This window comes from Anas platyrhynchos, chromosome 2 (assembly GCF_047663525.1).
Source record: "Anas platyrhynchos isolate ZD024472 breed Pekin duck chromosome 2, IASCAAS_PekinDuck_T2T, whole genome shotgun sequence".
Taxonomy (NCBI): domain Eukaryota; kingdom Metazoa; phylum Chordata; class Aves; order Anseriformes; family Anatidae; genus Anas; species Anas platyrhynchos.
This window is the reverse complement of record NC_092588.1, coordinates 136042070-136062659: the sequence shown is the minus strand read 5'-3', so window position 1 is coordinate 136062659 and position 20590 is coordinate 136042070. Positions and strand designations below refer to the sequence as shown.

The window sequence follows — 20590 nt, the reverse complement described above, 5'->3', positions numbered from 1 at the left end:
ATACACTAAACAGGACCTGAAAACAAAGACTAAATTTTGACAAGTTTTGCATATGGTAATGGCTTCCAAATGAAAAAGATCAATTCAGCTTCACAGTGGAAGTGTTCATGTATGTATGTTTATGTAAGTTTATTGCTCCTCCTCTCCAAGCTCTGGTTAGGCATTACTGTATGTCACCTGGTGGATATGCCAGGTGTGGATATGTCACTGATGTGCCAACCTTGCCAAAGGAAATTATGAATTTTACAGATGAGATCTCAGACATTTTAACAGTCATCTTTATAGAAGATGTGTTCACATCTGTTTCTTTTAAAATTGTCATTAGCCGCTATCATTTGTTTCTTCATTTTTTTAATTATTGTGTAAAAGGAAGACAATTGTATTTGTAAACACTCAATTCCTGAGTGGCAATCCTAACCAATACATATTACAACTGACTCGTTAGAATGATAATGAGGTTTTTAGTGTTATGTATAATTACATAAGTATATTATTTTAAAGAAAAGAACTGGTAACTTGTCCTATTCCTGGCATGCAAAAGTGAGCTTGTGTAGCAATACGTTACATTATGCTTTCAATATTTATGAACTAGATTTGAAACAAGAACAGACGCATTTATAATTGGAAGTATGAGTAATGAGTAATATTATTTCTGCCTCAACAGTACCAAAAAAAACAAACATGCAGAACAACAAAAAACGCAAACCAGACTAATCTAATAGTATAATTTAAAACCAAGCATTTTCAATTACCTTGCCTATTTTAATCCTTGTGTATGTTTTTCCCTCTTAAAAATTACTTTTTATTAAAGAAGAAAACCTAATTCTCCTTGCTTGATTACAGCAACTAAAATAACTTGTTATAAGTTGGCATAATAAAGTGAAAAAAAAAAATAGCAGCTGCAAGTTTCTTATTTTCATGCTGATTGGAAATTCACACGTATATTATTTTGTGGAATTAAGAGTTGCAGAACTGAAGATCCAAAACATGAGATTTTGAGCTCAACGCTGAACATATTAGAAAAGTACTGTGCAACAGTACTTTAGCTAATGATCAACACTCATTAGCTAAAAGGATCAAAATCTTTTTTCACTGAAAATTTTATTTTTTTTAACATTGATGATGATTTGGATCAAACTGTATTATTGGTCTCCTGTTTATTTTATTAGAGAAAATGTATAGAAAGTAAAGGTCGGATAGAATTGGCGGTATGTGAAAATAAACAGTGTTGTTTAAAATGGAAGAGAGAGCATGGAAAACCCATAGAGTCCCAGAGATGCTTTACTTTTGCCTGAGTTAACTTATTTTGGTGTGACTGAGATAATGGGGACATTTTATTCCCTGTTGCTGTGCTTGTCAAACCAGGGGTGGCTGGGAGGACACCCTGCTTGCAGCCCTCTTCCTTTGTCTACCTCAGGGAAGGAGGTAGTTTTTGAGGGCTCTCAGGCACAGGAACAATGAAAAAAGTGGTTTCCATGTGCCTTGACCAAAGAAAGAGCTATTCTCCTGTTGTTGTAACCCCTGCCTCATGTCCCTGGGTTTGCCACAAGTTGCCCTACTAAAATTGCAGTCAAAAAGGCAATGGAAAAAGGCTGAGAGGGAGCAGAGAGAAAGGAAAACCTGTACTATTAAGAACAGGCATTAAGGGAATACTTCTCCTGGGAAATCCCTATTTTTCAAGTATTAATGAGCAGATTGGAGGTGGGAGCTGCTAATGTCCAAGTATAGGGTGGAGATGCAAAGTCAGCTTCAGGAGGCAGGGATTCAGAAGGGATTTCAGAAGGAAATTGCTTGGTGCTTTGGTGAGAGGTAAAGCCTGTGCCAGATGCTGGAATCAGCAGGAAAGAAGGAATCAAAAAATGTATTTTTAAAGCTCATCAGCTCCTGCTAGGTGAAGAAGGCCTAGTGAGAGATCTGCACAGGCCTAGTGGGAGGAGGATTTCAAACTCAGTTGTGTCATTGTCCTGACTTTGAATGTCTCACAAAGTATGTGTGGACTTCGTATGAAGAGTACATACTTATGAGTACATACTTATGAATAGATAAGATTAATCAAGACTATCAGTCCAACAGAGTGTGAGGCTGTGTGTCAATTGTTTGTACAATTTACTAATGTTTCTTAGAACCTTACCAAATATTGTTTAGTTTGGCACTGTGCTTTCTCCATCATTTAATAATTAACATCTATTATTTATTCTCCTTTTAATTAAGTATCAATAAATGTATTCAATGTAGAGTTTTCTTTTTAAAAAAATAATAATTAAAAAAAAAAGTCAAAGCATAAAAAATATCCAAAGATGAGCAGGCAGAGGAGACACTAGAAAACAAGTACTGAGTTGTGTACAAGTACACAAGTTCTGTGTACTGAGACATCTCCATTAGTGTTTTCTAAGTTAGAGATTAAAATTTAGAGCATCATTATAGTCCATCAAAACCGCACTCACACATAGCAAGATGCATATTCTGGTGCTAATGCTCTATTCAACACAGATAAGGCCACCAGCTAAAATGGTATATTTGTACAAACAAGGAAAATATAAATCAACTGGGAAGCTGAGGGGGAAAAATAACAGGAAAGAGCAACCATCCAGAATAAATGACTTTTTTTCCTTCTGAAGAAAAGTCAGACAAAGTAAGGCTGTTTATAATGGAGGGTTTGGGGGGGAGGGAAATTATATGGTTGCACACCGTTAAATAGATCATAGAGAAAGACATTGACCTATTTATTTTCATGTCAATAGTAAAGAGAATAAAAGGTCCCTTCCAACCTGAAAAAGAAAAATTTCTTTTCTAAAAAAGAAAAGGATCTGAAATTATAGTGAGGAAGAGTGAGATTAAACTATTAACCTCTTTAATGTTAAGTATAATAAAGCACTGAAGATAGTACTATGTAGTGATGATTTCTCTACTACTAGCATTTTTTAAGAACATCTTAGACAAATAACCAGCAGAATGATGCCATTGAGAGTGGATTTTGATTGAGGCAATTTGTTGGTTTTTGTTTGTTTGTTTGCTTTTGAGATCCTTTAAATTTGTATCTTTCTGTATTCTTTATTTTCATCACTTAAATATGTCTACTCATAGTCTTTCAGGGAAATGCATACATTTCTAAGAAAAAATACATTTCTTCAGAAAAACTGAAGAAAAAATATTTGGTAAATATTTGCTTATTTCCATAGTTTAAACAAAAATAAAAATAAAAATAAAAAAGTCTATTTTTAGAATTTTGGGTTAATTGGTTACTTCTATGTTATAGACTTCTGCTCAACTCTACAAAAAGTAATATTCTGGCTGCATCCCACACATTCCTCATCTTTTAATTTCAGTAATAAACTGGCATTGTCCAATTCCCTCTGAGGTAAAATCTGACAGTATCTCAACTCCTACCAGTGACTGTCCAATCTAATTACACTTTTTTCTCTGTCTCTTTAATAATGTGGGTTGTAGCTGCACTTTAATTTCTCTTACAGTGAGGTGGTCTGATTCACTTGGTGCAGACTGGGGGGAAAAACAAAAACAAAACAAAAAAAACCTGTCTGTTCGGAAAGTGATGATTGCCGTAACTCTAAATCTTAAAAATTGATTTCTCTTCCTGAGCTAACAGTATGCATCTTCATACTTTTTTTTTTTTTTTTTTTTTTTTTATTCAGATTAATAGAAAATACATCTAAGAAAATTTTTAAAATGGAAACGTGGGGTAAGCAATTCTGGCAAAATAATTATAAAATAGTTTTCTGGGACTCAAGAATCAGGCTTGAGTAATAAACAGTCAACAATTGAAAGTAAAAACACACCTAATTGTTTCTTCTTGTTTTACTGCTGTGAGTAAAGAGGGTATTATCCATAGAAACATCATTTTTTCTTTTGCAAGCCTTAGTCTGAATTGCAAATTTTCCTATATAATTTTTATTAATTTTTTCTGTGATCACATAAGGACAGTTGGGACTAGGAGGCATGGCAGAAATAAGACACCCAACCAATGTAGAGAGAGTTCTGCCTTAGATACTGAAGTATTTAATTAAAGTGTTTGGACTGCTTTTTTCCTGCCCTGAAGATAGCAGTGTCTTTGCAGCACAGCACATGAGAATAGAAAAGACTCCTGAGGCAGCCTAGCTTGTGCTGTCCAGGGCTAGTATTGAGACCATACCGGTGTGGATACTTTACACGCTGTGTCTGTGTGTGGCTTGGCAGTCTCTCTGCTGTTTGCAGTCAATTTATGTGATCCTGGATTGACTTCTGTCCCCACCAGCTTAGGGGTACCTGCCATATTCTAAGTACAATGAAAGAACTTTGTGCAGAGACTTTGTATGAGTAAATATACACTAACACCACCCCCAAGTAAGAAAACTGTGCATTCCCTTTTCTCTCAGGATTTTCAGGTAGGTTTGTATCATATATCACATACTCCCCCATCTCACAACCTCCTTTTCTGTATAGTATTGTTCATGTGTTTTGAAGTGTATTTGTCTTGTTGACAGTGTATAAGAGATCCAAGTCACCAGAAACATCTGTTAGCAGAATTGTTTTCATTAAAGGTGTCTTTTTTTTTCTTGAATCCCCAGTATATATCTTTCCCCTGCTGCTCAGCCCAGCTGCTGCTGTTGCCTTCTGCTGATTTTCTGAAAGTTGCTCAAAGATGGCTTGTAGAGAGTATTTTTTGTTAGCAAGTCTAACATGTTGTGTTCTCAGATGGGGAAAGACTGAATTGTAGAAAGTCATAGAAATGCTTGAAAATGAAGGTCGGTGACACTTTTGAAAACACCAAAAGCATTGAACTGTTGTGCAGTAATCTGCAGACTGCTTTGGCTAGAGGATACATTCAATTTAAATAGAATTAACTTCTCTTTGTTCTCCTGTCACTTCAAATATTACCGCTGCCTGTGCTTTTATTGGTAAATTGTATTATCAGTTTAAGAATTTGTTGGTGACAAAAGGGACAGTATTTTCGTCAGTAAAACTGCTAGGGCATAAATAATGTGTGCTCTCCTTTTCACAGAGAAGAATGGCTTGCAACAGTCTTGCTGCCTGAGTGAAACAATACAATCTGTCTGCTGCATGATGTCATTGCCAGAAGCCAAATAGTGTAGTTTTTGTTTTAATGGCAGGGTCTTTTCACATTGCTGGTTTTACATGATGGGAATGTGGTTGGAAATGCTTCCTGTTCCGTTCACAAGCCCCGGGCTCTCCATGCATTTCAGCTTCAAAAATGACAGCTGAAACCAATTAGGCAGAATTATGGGACAGCGAAGTCACATGTAGATTTATCATCACTGAGGATGAGGAGGGAAAGGGAATGTATTGCATGGGAAGTAGAAATGGCTAATTTAATTAGAAGAGAATGATGGTCACATTATTATGGAAAAGGGCTGGCGAAGTAGAGCTTATTTCATGTCATTGGCCATGCCTTTAAAAGGAGATGTCTTTCTCTTTGTCTGAAAATATTTTATGTTGGCTAGTAGAGTCTCTGATTTCTGAACGAGATAGTTGAACAAATTTGACATTCAAGCATAGAGCATATCTGAGGACATTTATAGCTTGTGGTTTACTCATCTATTCATAATTCAAATTCTTTCTTCAAGGGGAGAAGGGAGGAGTCTGTATTGTCAACATTTGTCTCATTCTTTTTTTCTGTTTGCATACTCTCTTTCTTCCAGAAGTAGAATGCAATGTATGTAAACCTTGGTTCAGCTGTATAAATATCAGCCTGGTTTCTTCTCCTGTCAGCAGATGACTATACGCAGTATGCTCACAAACACACATGCATGTGTCTGCTAACATAAACCAGTCTTACTGAATAGAAGTGACCTTCATACACTTATTCACTGCCACAAATTTAAAGCAAAACCCAAATTCGTTTTTTCCATGTGAACCCAAAGTCAGTATTTCGTAAGGTAAACATAAGGTAATAATATTTCATAAATAAATAAAAACACTTTATAAGGTAAACTTTTTGTGCTATTCTTATGGTAGTTTGTGGTATGGGGAAGTGATGAACTTCGCAGAAAGAGTCTGAGCACATGAGCATGTTCTGCTTTTAAATAGTACTATGTTTGTTTTTTGTTTTTTGTTTTTTGTTTTTTTTTTTCTTATTATTCCTTGACCTAAGCTTGATTTTAATTGACCCTTTTATAGCTTTATTTTTTTTTTCTTTAGACTGTATAGTTATGTTAGACAACTTACTTAATTTATTTTCTTGTACCTACAGGATTTGAGATACTTGTCTCCATCATAGGGAGGAAAATATTTGAAACTTACTGAAGTTGGAGTGGATCAAAAATGGGCATTCTCTTATGTCCTTCTACATACAGTTTAGAAACGGAAGGGTGGAAATAGCCTGTCTTAGTGTGAGTTTTCTCTTCCCTTGTGCAGTGTCCGTCCTAACCAGAACTCATGCTGCCTGTCCAGGGAGGGTCAAGGCACTTGCAGAGGTTTCCTAGTGGAGGTCTAGTTACTTGAGATGGGCACTGAGGTTTGTGTTTTATCTTGCTGAGAGAAGGTAGCATGTATGCTTGTCAGAGCCTTCTCAGGGACATGGAGCTATATGTGCCAGAACCTTAAATTTGGGTCACATCCCTGGAGCAATGATCTTCTGGTATGATTTAGCAAAATACAACTCTTTGAAGTAATAAAATGCCAAAGTGTGTTGTGGGTGGCATTTAGCTATGATTTTGAAAATTTCCCCAAATTTGTTCAAGTGATAGGCCTCAGAAAAACTGTCATTTGCACTTGAGACCTATGTCTGAAAACTCCCTCTCCCCTCACAAAGACGGCTTTCACAACTTTTTAATAATGTAGATTGCATCCACAGAGCAAGTGAATTTGCTTCTGGAGGAGGCAGTAGTGGGAGGAGAGATCAAATTGTTTACTTGAAGCATAACAGATTTTGCACAAAATGTTGTTGTGTTAGTGCTGTGGCAAAGTCAAGTTATTAAAAATTAGTGGGTGCAAAAGTAAACGTTGTGTGTGCAATCTCCTTTTGCCATCCTTGTGGAAGAGCCTGTTGTGTAGATCTGCAGAGGACTGTGTAGTGAAGGCATGGCCTGGTGCTTATTGCACTTTATTGCACTTTTTTATTTCTTTTCTTTCTTTCTTTTTTTTTTTTTTTGTGGATGCCACAGTAGAAATTGTCATCATAGCCACCATTTTATGATGTTGTCGCGAGTTGTCTGCATCACAATTCAGAAATGACTGACTTCTGCTGTCCCACATGAGATTCTGTCTCCCTTAAAAAGTGTTTTATCCTCACACCTGTAACTGATGTCAGTCAAAACACAGAATGCCAAATACTCAGAAAAGTCAAAACCAAAGTGCTTTATATTGAGTTCCCCAAATCAGTGTTACTTAGGACTATTTTCCCTTTGCTTTAGTTCCCTACCTGATAAAAAGGAGTAATGCCACAGCTCCCTTGAATTGCTCTCAAAGTCATTTATGTTTGTGAAGCATGTGAATAGAGTAGCAATAAACAGGGCAGGAAAGCCTGTGAGATTAATATTTCTGCCTTCAAAGTAATAAATAAGCCAGAGACTTCAAGCTGTGTGAGAAAGGAAAGGGGGAAAAAAGGAAAATCAACAACACAAAAACAGAACAGCTGTTCTGTAATCAAGTACTCCTATTCTGTTCAGTGAGTATGTCTTATCTGGCAAGGGGAAAGAAGTTATGTGATCACATCAAGCGTTTGTAAAGTTATCATAATGTATATTCATTGAGCAAACAAACAAAAGGTCGGATAAACACTGTTAATCATGGAGTTTTCTAGCTTTTGAGTTCTTCATTGTGGAAACTTGATTTATATCTATTTAATATTTTTGTGTAGCTGTGATAAAGTGCTAACAGAGGATTGGCGTATATACTTGGGTAAATTAGCAGAGTTTTAAGAGCAGGAATGAGGGTGATTCTGAATTTATCTAAAATACCAAATAATCTGTCATCATGGAATTACTTGTGGTGATTTACCTGTGTTGGGGATTAACAGTACAGCTGATAGAGTTGTTAAAAGCTAGCTTAAAGCAGAATTGGTCTAGCCAGGTCCACCTGGGATCAAGTGTCTCAATGTCTCAATGTGTGAGACAGGTATTTGCAATTACTTGGAAATCTCTGCACTGCACTTCTGCTGTATCCTGTTTCCCTGTAAGGTGTCTTCATCTCTGAGACAGTGGAAAAAGAACTGTAGAAGGTGTGTTGGTTCATTTGTTTTTTGTTTTGCTACCTTGTTTCAGCATAGTTCTATGTTAGGACTGATACGTAATTGAATCTTGAGTTTTCCTTCAGAGTGTGTGTTCTATTAGACCAAGGGGCTAAGCACAGCAAAACCCCGGTGTCAGGGTGTGTCCTGCTCCATCTGCAGCTACTGTTCCACTTGGGGGAACATGGGGCCTTCTACCTTGAAATATAGTGTGAAAGGAAAAGACTTTATTCATCTATGTGGTACCATAGACATTCATGGAATATTGTTAGAAAACTACTTTTGTCCAGTTTTCTCTGTTTCCTTTTCTAATGCTTTTCTGAAACTTGCATTCATGTCATTGTCCTCAGTGTCGCTTGAACACACAAGCACTGGAGCGGACACTTACCCGCCAAAAGGGAAAAAGGTTTTAGAAATAGCTGTCTGTGCAGCGCTGTCAGCTTTCCTGGCTATACTAATACATAATTCAATGTGCATTGAGCCCCTACCTTGGGAAAAGAATAGCAGCTGATGCTGCTTTTGCTTTCCCTCTACCCTCTTTTTTTTTTTTTTAAGTCAGGAAAAATGGAAAAATGTTCTATAATTTTATGAGCTGCTTTCCCATTTCATACCATAGTGTCAGTTGCTCTTGTGAAAAAGTTTCTAGCTTAGTTTTAGGAGGGGAAATTCTTGAAAAAATTGAAAACACTTTGTATTTCTGTTTGCCGTCTGTCTGAAGATTTGGTAGAGGCTTCTCGGTGTACGTAGCTTGTGTGAAGGAGAAAAAGTAAATGCCAAAAGACTGCTGCAACTGCTGCACAGTTGACTTTGTTAGTTTTCAAGAACTCTGTAGAAGCTGGTGCTTACGTGAATTTTTTGGTGGATATAAGCAATCAGTTTTTGCAGGAGAGAACTACTGCTGCAGGTTATAGCAGCCTACCAGTTGAGCAGGTCCTTGATTTAGGAAGAAGTAGAGAATGGTACATGATGCAAGCATGATCACGGTTGATGTTCATGTATGGAGGAAAAGCATTCAAATGATAACTGTAATATAAGGGGAAGAAGACGGTTTTATCCTCACAGGTCATTACAAGTCTATTAGAAATAAAAAGATGACTTTTATTGCTGTTACTGATGATGTGGCTGAAAATGGTGGTCTGAGAAAGCTTTTGGTGAATAGGAAGGGACAACTAGAGGACAGCTGGGATGCTAGGGGTTCAGATGGGACCTTTAGAAGTAGCACTGGATTTGTCTTCCTCTGGTCTGGTTTCTGTCAGCTGACTGGTTGCAAACTGCAGAAATCAACAGGAGGTGAAGGAGGCAGTAGGTTTCCCACTGAACAGGCTATGTCATTATGAAGTGCAAGGAACTGATGATCTTCTTTCAGCCAACCCAAATCAGTGAGCGTGCATTGCTGGGGAACATGTGGTATGAATGGTACGGAGGTGCCCCAATCTCCCTGCCTGGGCATCTAAAGCAGAAATTCAGACCTTTTCTTTCTTTATTACTCCATTCACTAATACCAACAGTTATGAATTGAAGTATTACTTACTGTTGCTTGTGTTTAGGAAGGAGCTCTGTTCTGCTGTACTTGGTGTGGTATATCTGTTTGAGTGTGAGATTCATACAGTTCATTTTGGGACCCAAGCAATGTCCTGCAGTGGAAACACTTGCTTTCTTAAAGCCATGTAAGAACTTCTGAAAAAATGCGTTAGCGCACAATGTAGTCAATTAGTGCATCGTACGTCATTACAATCTTAATTCTACACATGCAGTGCGTTTTCACAGTTTAAGGTTTCAGAAGAGTAGAAGATGATACACAACAGTTGTGGTCAGCATTGATCTTGCATCTTAGCAGATGTAAACTTCCTTATGTAACCATACGATACTTCTCCAAGAGAGCACTAGAATGGTTCTTAGACTCAGAAATGCTGCACAGAGAAACCGCTTTGGTATGCCAAAGGCAGCTTTTTTCCAAAACTCTCACCTTGAAAACTACTGATATTTTGTCGGTCTGTTTTGTATGTGAGGCAGGCATTGCCAAGTAGCTTTTCAAGGAATGCTGGATGATTTTTGCCAGATGTGTTCTGAAAACAGATGTGGAAGGCAGAGTCAGTCTCAGTTTTTGGTGGTTAGTCCCATGAATATTTTTGCCTTGTTTATTCTGAATATAATTCCAGAAGCAGAGTTGTGCAAACAAATCAGAGAAACAAAATGCCACTTCACTGGCAGTATGCTGCTGACTCGTAGGAAAGTGAAGAAGTACGAGAGAAGAATTTAGAGAAAATAGTGATTCCATAGTAAAAATAATAAATGCTTATTAGTAAGTAATAAATATTATAACAGTGAATAACATTAATCTATACATCGTAAGTCTACTTATTTTCTGAAAAGATTTTATGGTATATTAGCAGGGAATGTATGCAACTATAAAGTGAAAATGTAAATGTTTGAGTCTTCAGTGAGGCTATTTGCTGAAGTATCTGTAATTAATAGCTGTACATGTGCACAATATGTCCTTCTTTTTGAGCTGAAAAGTATCAAGTAACCTGATCTGCAGTGCCTTTGACATTTATTTTCTAAACCATTAAACCATCTTAATTTAGAATCACTATAAACTTATATTTTAAAAGGCAACATTTTCATGTGAATAATATGAGTAACATTTGAGATTCTCCCTTAGTTTCTTCCTCTTCCACCCATATAATACCTGTATGGCGTTGATGGTGATATGGTCCTTACAAGTTATAAAATGATACTGAAATTCAAATAATTAATTTATTATATACAGCGCATTGGAAAAAAAAATTAATTTGCATTTGGTGAATACTCAAAGTTAAGATTGTTTAAAGAAAAAAAAAAGGAGCGTAAAGGTAAGTGGAGGGGCAGGAGGGAAAACTTATTTTCCATTTGTTCTTTCCACTCTTAAGTAGGAGGATATTTATTATTATAGTCTTACAGATATTAATACACATTTTTCCATCTGACTTTCTTTTAGCACACTGATTTATGTCAGTACATGGACAAACATCCTGGAGGGCTTCATCCAGAAAATGTGAAGGTAAGAGTCAAAAAGAGAACACACTCAAGGCATGCACAGTAATGATGACTGTACAGAAAAAGTCCAATCAGTGGTTTCATTGAAGCTGATCATTATCTAAAGTGAAAATGATCAGCATATGAAGTACTTTTATTTTTTTTCTTTAAAAATGAAAATATTTGAAACTTCTTATAAAAAGAACTTGTTAGAAGTCTTTAAAACTGATTCCAAGTCAGGATAGTGTTACAATGTTGGTAACCCCTCTCCTTCATTCAAACATTGGCTCTTAAGACAAACAATACTGTCTTAAAGCACCTGAGCAAATATATTTTAGGCTTTCGGTACTAGATCTTCAGTGAGGTAAGTCATTGTAGGTTCACAGAGTTTGAGGGAACTATTGTGAGTTATATTAGGTGAATGTACTTCTTTTTACATGAACGTATAAAATCTTTTCACCTGTGTTATTTTGATTAGGTATTCTCACAGCTGATCTCACAGTTTTTCTGTTTTTCTTCTGTTCTGAGGTAGATATTAAGAATTACTGTGCAGAAGGGGGGCCGTTATTAGAAGGATTTAATGAATAAATAGATTCGTAGAGACTTGATCCATTTACTTTCTGGGAATTAAGCCAAATTATTTTAGCATAAAAAGGAAGCCAGTCAGACATGCAGAGTGTGTCTTCTGTGTATAGATCACACAGATGATATTTGTTACACTTGTCTTGCACTTTGACATCATTCCCTTTGTTGTTCTACTTTGGAAGTGCTTAAATCTTCACTTGTCATACTGAGTATTTTATTCCAGTGTTTATTTTCCTGAACGCAGAAATTGAGAAATTAATGGAAAACATAAATATATTTTTTCTGGAAAACTAAAAATCTAGTAGAGAACTCAAAGTTTAGTATAAGAAAACAAAATATTTTAAATGAGGATTTTTTTTTTGCAATACCTCATAATTGTTGTACATTAATTAGTTGTATCATCAATTAATTTTCTGTGCTCATTCACTGAAAAATGATGTGCAGTATATTAAATTAAATGAGAATGACTACCATCAAAAAACAAATGGTACAATTCCTCCTTATCACGTATGTTTGGCCAATCTAAAAAAACAAAAAACAAACAACTATTTTTGAACAGATGATGTGAATGCTGCAAGATAACATCCTTGTAATGTATGACTGTTGCTTAAACATTTTGGTAGTGTGGACAGGAAAAACACAGGTGTCCTCTCAATTCCTCTGTGAGTGCAGGACTTGGACACATAGTGGTGGGTGAGGTGGGACCTGCTTTTCCATCGCTAGAGCTTCCGAGCTTTCCGTGCTGCGGTTTCATAACCTTAGTTTCATGTGCTGAATATGCTTGTTAAAACACTGGCTCTGTGCTTCATTTCCCTATGTAGAAACCTGAACATTCAGCTCTGAGAGGTTTGGGATAAGCTAAGATTAGTTTTGAAAGTCCTTTGTGCCGTTTCACACTCAAAGGAATGCTCCAAGGCTGCAGCGCTGTATAACTTAAGATGTAATATGCAGTAGACATAGTAGCTGTAATTGTTCCCCGATGAGAGGACATCGTAATTCACATAACTACTTTTTCTTGACAATATCAGGGTCCACTGAGCTTGTCTTTGAGGAGGATAGGCCTACACGGGTAATTGGGCTTGCTAATGCATCACTCCCCTAAATCCTGAGTTACCTGTCTTCTAAAGCATATTTATTGCAGAAACTATATATAATTGTGGAGGCAGAAAGAAGATTTAGCAGGAAAGCTTTGCTGCTTAGCTGGCTAGCTGCTCTATAGGTGCTGCTGAATGGGGAGGGAATTGCAGCAACAGCTTTTCCCTTTCCAAGCTTGCTGCAGCTGTCTTTACAATCTAAGAGCAGTATTCAGCAACACTTCTGAAGTTTATGGGTACGTTAGAAATATTTCTCTGAGTAGCCAAGTGTAGAGTGTGATGTACTGCTAGTTCAATTTTTTTAATGGCCGGTTGTATTATTAAAAAAACGAAACTGGTATAAAAAGGGAGAAAACATAGGGAAGTGGAAGCAGATGAATCTGCCCTTCTGCAACAAGCATCCCATTGGAGAAATAAAATTACCATTTTCTGTTAAATAATATTAATGAAGATCGATTGTATATATTTAGTAATATCTCTTACCAGGCCAGCAGCCAAAGCTAGCTTTAATTTATAACAGTAATTACTAAAACCTAATGTGGTGTTTGGAGCTCCTACCAATCTAAAACTGAATCAATCTGTCTGGGATTTTCAGTGAAATCTTTACCTGCTCTCAAGCTCCGTGTCAAAAATATCTGCTCAGCCAAACACACAAAGGTTTTCTTCAGCTGGGGGGACAGGCTGTGCAGAAAGGAAGGAAGGAACCCAGTCACAAACACTAACAACTCCCAGATCTCAGCAAGCATGCCAATTAAAAGTTTGCATCACTCTTGTCTTGCAGAAGAGATATGATGGTTACTGCATAATATCTCAACGCTTTGTTGCACTGTACTCAATTTGTTAACGCACGTAATCACAGTTCTGAGGCTTTGTCACCTATTTTTGTTCTTGCTTCTGGACACAGTTGTCTATCTGGAGCTCTAGTTGATGTTTAAGGGTTGAACTGAGCCATGTTAATTAGACTTCTCTCCCTGCCAGACCCTTCTTGCTAGAGGTCCTTCAGGAATTTCAGTTTCAGAATTGTAGACAGTGTTTGTTCAGAATCACTGGTTATGTGATCCACAGATCCATTTTTAAAAACTTCCAGTTGAGCAATTAAATTCCAGTGGCAACAAATTAGTCTCAGCTCTCTGGGGCTAACCTGTGGGATTAAGCCATTGATGCTCTCACAGTGTGACCAAAGGCCCCCTGCTTTTTAATTTTGTTCTTGATGAAACTGCGGACTACTGATGGATAGTCCTTTCCCTTCTGTCTTGTTGCAAGCTATTATAAATACAAAACCAGGTAATCTTTCTTTTTCCAAAGAATGTTGTACATTATTTCCTGTAAAACAGTACTTTTGCAGAAGCAAAGCCATTATTTGCTTATGTTTTGGTTTCTATGGCACATGTTCATCCTAATTATATTTCTGAATTTTCTCCATATTTACAAGATAAAGACAACGCTGTTCCCTCAGGCTTACTTTAAGATGAGGAACTGTAAATAGAATAAAAATCCAAATTACTTTGATGGACACACATACTGCTGTCCCCTTGGGTCTTGTGTTTGACATTGCCTTTCTTTGTGATAGGCTTCAGATGGGCTATTTGCTGTCACTTAAATATTTTAAATAAAGAATAAGCAGAATATACAAGTATTTGGAAATATAGAGAACGTCTTAATTTGAAGTTGTGAGAGTCTTGGGAAAGTATGTTTAAGCAAAAAAAAAAAAATGTTTTCTAATGCATTAGGCTTAGCTTTTTTAGTGGGGTGTTGTTTTCACACATCATGATTTCAGAATTTTCTACTTCTGTATTAAAGCCCGAGCCTTACAAAAAGAATGAGGATTTAAGCCCTTCAAACAATTTGTGTGTGAGGCTGTGAAGCTATTATCTAATATAGTTTTAAGTATACCTGTCCCTGAGAATGTTAAACCAAGTATCCTGATGAAAAAATGTGGTTAGGTGCCTGCAACTTCTCTATTAGCTAGAAGGAAAATTGGCAAAAAGTAATAGTTTCAGTCCACAGATTCTGTTAGCTCCGAATACAGAGTTGTATACATCTTTTGGTAGCTACCAAGGCTGTATATCTACCATTTATTTATAACTATGTTAATATACTGTGTGATATTACAACTAGAGGTGAGGAATGAGAAAAGATTCCTCACCTCTAGATTCAATAAGTCCTGGTTTATAGTAGGCGCAGACTCCTCTTCTCTAGTTTTGAAGATGTCTTTTTTAGTTTTTCCAAAAGTGAAGGTAGGCAATGTATCTTAAGTACATGGCCCCACATGTAAGTTATGCCCTGTTCTATTTCTGGTGGAAGCTACTGCTGCAGCCTGGATGGAGCTGAGAGCTGCTGTCTTTTGTAGGAGCTGTCTTTTGTGTGGAGCTCGCCAAACTCCAAAATGTGGTGGTTGTGGCAAATGGAGGTACAAGGCTTACTCCTGACTGTCCTGACACATCATTCTGGTCCAAACTGAAATCTGTACTGCAGGCTTCCTCTGCTACTGCTCATGCCTCTTGGACCCTTGAAATATCTGGGTTGCTTCCTACAGAAGAAACTCAAGTGGTCACAGCAGCAAACCGACTGCCAGTTGCTTTTCATGATGATCTTCATTCTGATTTGTGCCTCTTTCTGTCTGGTACAAGGCCATCTCCCCCAGCCTTTTGCCTTTTCTTCTGGGTTCTCCTGAGACACTGTTTGCAGCTCTCTATAAATGTCTCTTGTTTTGTAAACTTATAGTTTAATTTTTAAATACTTTTTCCTACACTTCAGCACATCCTGTGAAAATGTATCACACTGCTAAAACTTTTTTTTTTTTTTTTACCTTTGAAATAGTAGCTCTATTTAACCATAACTTTTACTTCATTTTATGGCATTCCTAGTTGCATTTCATTTTTATCTACACATAAGATCATTTTTTCATTTGGATGTGTTTGTTGTAGCTGAGTCAATTTTCTGTAACTCCTATCATTGGTGAACAAGTGGAGTGTAGGCTCGCATCTGTCATGCCTGCATTGCCTGTTTGCATCCCTGCCTTAAAAATAAATATATTTATGAAAGCTGTTTTGCTTTTTAATTAGTGATGCTGCATTGAAATAGCTGCAGTCTTTTGGGAAAAGCATCCATAGTTTTTTCTCTCTGCCTTTTTTTCTCGAGGTAATATTACTTTTTATGAGCATTTGACTTCAATAAAATATCTTTGACAAAATAAAAAGACACTTGCCCCTGACCCACCATTCTGCAATCTGTGCAACACCAGACTGAGTGACAATGTGGTTGTCAACCAGACAAAAACTGTCTCTGTCTTTTAAAATCACTCGCTAAATCTTTTACTTCAGGCAACTTGGAAGGCTCCTATCATCTACTGTGACTAGAGGGAGAAGGAACTTCCAGTTTGTTCTTCTTCCAGCTAATATTGCTGCTCTGATTTGTTCTTCTCCCTGGACACCTTTTTTTTTTTTTTCCCAGGGCCAAAAAGCAATAAGGAGAAATATGCAGGTCCCATTGATGAACTTTGCATGCAGGGAACAGGAATATTTAGCCTTCTCCCAGGAGCTCTTATCCATCTCAATTCTGAGCCTTCCTTGTTCCTAGGAAGAGAGATGCAGTGGTATTCCATGTACAATTTATGGGCATGTTTTGAAGCAAAACCTGAACCAGCCAAGCCCTATCTCCACCCACAATCTTCAGAAGTGTGTTTTACACTTGTCTTTACTCACTATAAGACTGAAGGTCTGTGCCAGAGAAAATAACTCACTTCAAAGGTGGCATGTGATATCTGTGGCAAAGTATGGGTAATGAATTTCCAATGACAGTGCTGTAAACTCTTGTACAAATATGCTTAAAATTAAGAAAGAAAGGGGAAACAAAACAAAACAAAACAAAAATCAACAACTAGTTTCAGTCTTAAAACTATTACAAAAACAGATTAAAAGAAAAATAATTAATAGGCATTATCGGAACATAATGGGGTGCTTTAACATTTTTCTGTGCTAAATGCTCAAAAAGAGATCAGTCAACTTTTTAGTGCTCTGAGTTAACAAAAATGAACAAAACTCCTGAATCAAATATGCCAAAAATATTGGATTTATTAAATCATGGTTTTATTACTGGCCTCCTAAACAAGGTGAAGTGTGGGATGAATTGAAAATGTTGAAATACAGTGAACATTATGTGATGGTATCAAAAATCTCAGGCTTACTCTGGCACTTCAGTCACTTGCAGTATTCATTTATTCTTCTCCATACTGCAGTGCTGTGAACATTATCCTTAGCTAGTGGTTGTAGTTTTTAAAGTAGAATCTGTGCTTGACAAGATGAATAATTTTGGCTCATTTAATGACTAATGTGAAAATTAATAATCTGAGTCAAAGCTATCGGGTAGTTGTCATCATATGTCTTTTGTAAACATAAATATTTGTAATTGAATTGATTACTGTTGTAGAATAATCTGAATCACAAAGGATAGGGGAGCATTCAGAACAGGGAAGGATTAGGTAACATATTTAAGCTATACAACACTAAATTGGATGTGCAGCTGCTGAAACTTTGGCAGTAGCAAAGCATTACAGGCTCTTGCTAAAGGCTCTTGCTAAGCAGAAACTCCATTCATGATTAGTAATATATAAAAACATATGCTTGTAACTAAAGCATAGTATCCAAAAAGTATGATACAAATTATACTTTTTTTTTTTTTTTCCCCTGTACTTTTGTTGTGGCCTCCCTGTTGTGCTTCTGTTTTCTTTCCATCGCATGATTGGTTTGTGGTATGCTTTGAGGGAGATGTACGCTGAACCACATGCAGGACCTGCCCTGCATCTGTGTGGCACAAATGTGGGACAAAGTGATGTTGGAGAAGTTGTGGCATGTGAGCACGTATGTGTATGTAATTAGTGGTTTCTGACCAGAAGGTTGACTGCTATAGACTTAGGTACACTGGAGCTGGGCAGGTAAATCCTGATAGTCTATCCGGCTATGGTGAATTTTCATATCTTGTTTCACCCATCTCATTGACTCCCAGCAATCTGGCAAAAACAATCTTTTACTCTAAAGTGAATACATAGTATGGTGGTCCTTTTAATTTTATCAGTCATTACTGGAAGCAAATCAAATTAATGTCACGCTTTTGAAATCCCCTACTCACTGAAATTAGTGATGCTGCCGATGTAGAGCTGAATTAAAAATGTATTCAAACAGATATGCTAAGTAGGAAGCGAGGCTGCTTAATGTGGTTGAGAAGTTGCTATTTTTCATTCCTCATTCAGAGAACAAGCAGGTGTACGGCAGACAGAATAATGTTATGCCAAATTAAGGTTGTCTTTTACACATGGCATTGAGAATTGATTATTTAAATTAGACTTTTTAGTTATCAGACATTAAATATGGCATCAGCATTTCACTCTACTTTATGTCAGTCTTGTCACTTCAAGTAATGATTTGATAATATGCACAACTGTGAACAGTAAATGCAGAATCTTTATCAGTGTGTTAAAATTCACGCTAGAAGAATGTCACTTTCATATTTACTGCAGTGAGAAATGTGTGCAAACCCTAAACTGAAATGAGTGTGTGCATGTGTAATTTATTGTCTGTATGAACATAGTTCACATATGGCAAAAAAAAAAAAAAAAAAAAATAGGGCTGAAGAAAACACTTTCTTTCTGTGTCTAAAAATTGTTGAGGCACCAATTGCCACCCTGACCTAGTTCAGCATGGGAGTGAGTTGATACAAGGGAGAAAAGGAGATTTAATTATTTCATTAGAATTGAATTTTATTTTTACATTTGCCATTCAGGAGTAAGAATCTGAAAGTGTCTTCTACTTATTGAACATTAGCAGATGACTCTAACTGATCATAAGGGAGTGTCTTTATATTCAGTTAATTAAGCACACCTTCCTCCTTGCAAATGACTGTAGTTGAACCCAAAGGGGAGAAAAAATGATTAAAAGAACATCAAAGAGAATAGAAGTTAGCCAATTAACACTTTACAGTCTCTTTTCTGTACAGTTCTGCTTGCCAGTAAGTAGAAAAGTCTATAATATATATATATATATTAAATTTTATGATCTATATTCCCAGTGGCTGTATTGTTATGTATTTCTTCTTGAAACTGTCTTTGGTAAGACTCTTATGTAAGGAAGGCAGAAGCAAGTTAGAAGCCTTTAAAAATTCTTTTTGGAGAGAAGTATTTTAAAATTCTTTTTGAGAGAACTCGGTTTCAGGGAGGTCAAATAGAAGTAACTTTAATTGAAATAAAGCTTATTATGATTATCAAAATCAATCTGATTCAAATGGATAACATTTTTTTTTTAATTCAGATAAGTTCCTTTATTCTTCAGGATGCAAACTCATCTCAAGTTAACACTGTCCCTGAAATTTCTTCTTGTGACTATTTAAGCAAGAGAGTCTACAAAGCTTTGACCTAAAAAGTTCAGTATTTCCCCAGGACATTTTTAGAAGTGAAAAGTTGCATTTTATCTTGTGGGTATTATCCTGTTTCGAAAGAGATAATAGAGATAATAGCAAGCCTGCAGTGGTAGAAAAAAAAATAAATAAATAAGAAATGCTTTATCAGCTTTTGACTTGCTAGCCAAAGTCACACAGGTATATTTCTTATTGCCTCGGTGATAATACATCTTACCAGGTAGTTTTTTTTTTTTTTTTTTGTATTGTATTGGTTTAAAACAACTGGATCTAAAATTCCCAAGCAACATAGTAAACTCAAACCTAGTTGAGCATAATGTTCAGTTGAGTTTATTTCTAAGGCTGTGTGTACTGCGTGGATTCATTATCTCCTTTTGCCTTTGTAAATAGCCAGTAATTCACAGAAGCCTTATCCTCTGGAGGATAGGGAGAAGTATGTTGGTTGCAATCATGAGGTGTCCAGGGTTGGGTTACTTTTACAGGTATTTTTAGATTTGATGGCCTATTAAGACTGAGTATGATATCGATTGATGCTGAGTACACACTAGAGAATTCAAATTATTATGTGATACCCAGCTGGTGTGCTTTAATATGTACAGCAAGCAGAAGCATGTGTGTTATTGGTGACGAGTGATGTTAAAGCTTATGCAGTATTGTGTATTACTTTTTGAAAGTAACTATGCTAATACAGCAGTATGAGCTTGCTAAAGGAGTGGTACATTAATCTTGTCTTGCTTTCAGCTTTCTTCTGAACTACTTAAGGTCCAGCTTAGCTCAGCTCCATTTGTGTTCTCTTGCTGCAGAGAGAACAGAGCAAAGATTTGGACTTCTGTGCATCTTCTGTTGTCTAAAAGTTTCCATGTAGCTTTCTACTTTTGTATCTAGGCCCAGGTCCTTTATTCCCACAATAAAACATGTGCTAAGGGAGCTCATTCAGAGAATCATTCAGAAATCATTCTGTGCCATCAGGAAAAGATTATTCCTCACTGAAAAAAGTCCCTTCAAGGGCTTATTAGCTTGGTGCCTCAGCAGATACTGTGTGGAAATGCTGTTTCCCAAAGGATCTCTCTGGGCATGTTGTGAATTTCTTACTGCTTTTCATGTACCCCAGCATCCTTTGCCAGGAACTCTCTTTACCATCTCTGGGAATGGATAGCAATGATGTGGAGTCATCTAAGCAGTTCTACACAGATGATCTGTACATGAGCATCCCCCTTTATCATTAGATTAGTCAGAGCTGCCTGAACCAAAGTCAGAAAGCATTAACTCCCATCATTCCCCTTAGATGTGTTTTGGATGGCCTGTG

The 20590-nt window shown here is 36.7% G+C and overlaps 1 protein-coding gene across 3 annotated transcripts in view; it reads left to right on the top strand.

The window, feature by feature from the left end:
• The window catches only part of CDK14 (cyclin dependent kinase 14), a 335682-nt gene that overhangs the window by 141479 nt on the left and 173613 nt on the right, over nt 1-20590 (top strand). For all 3 annotated transcript variants that reach the window (XM_038173994.2, XM_021271226.4, XM_021271225.4), the window contains one exon: nt 11160-11222. In XM_038173994.2, the coding sequence (XP_038029922.2) occupies nt 11160-11222 (63 nt within the window). The remainder of the gene's footprint in view (nt 1-11159; nt 11223-20590) is intronic.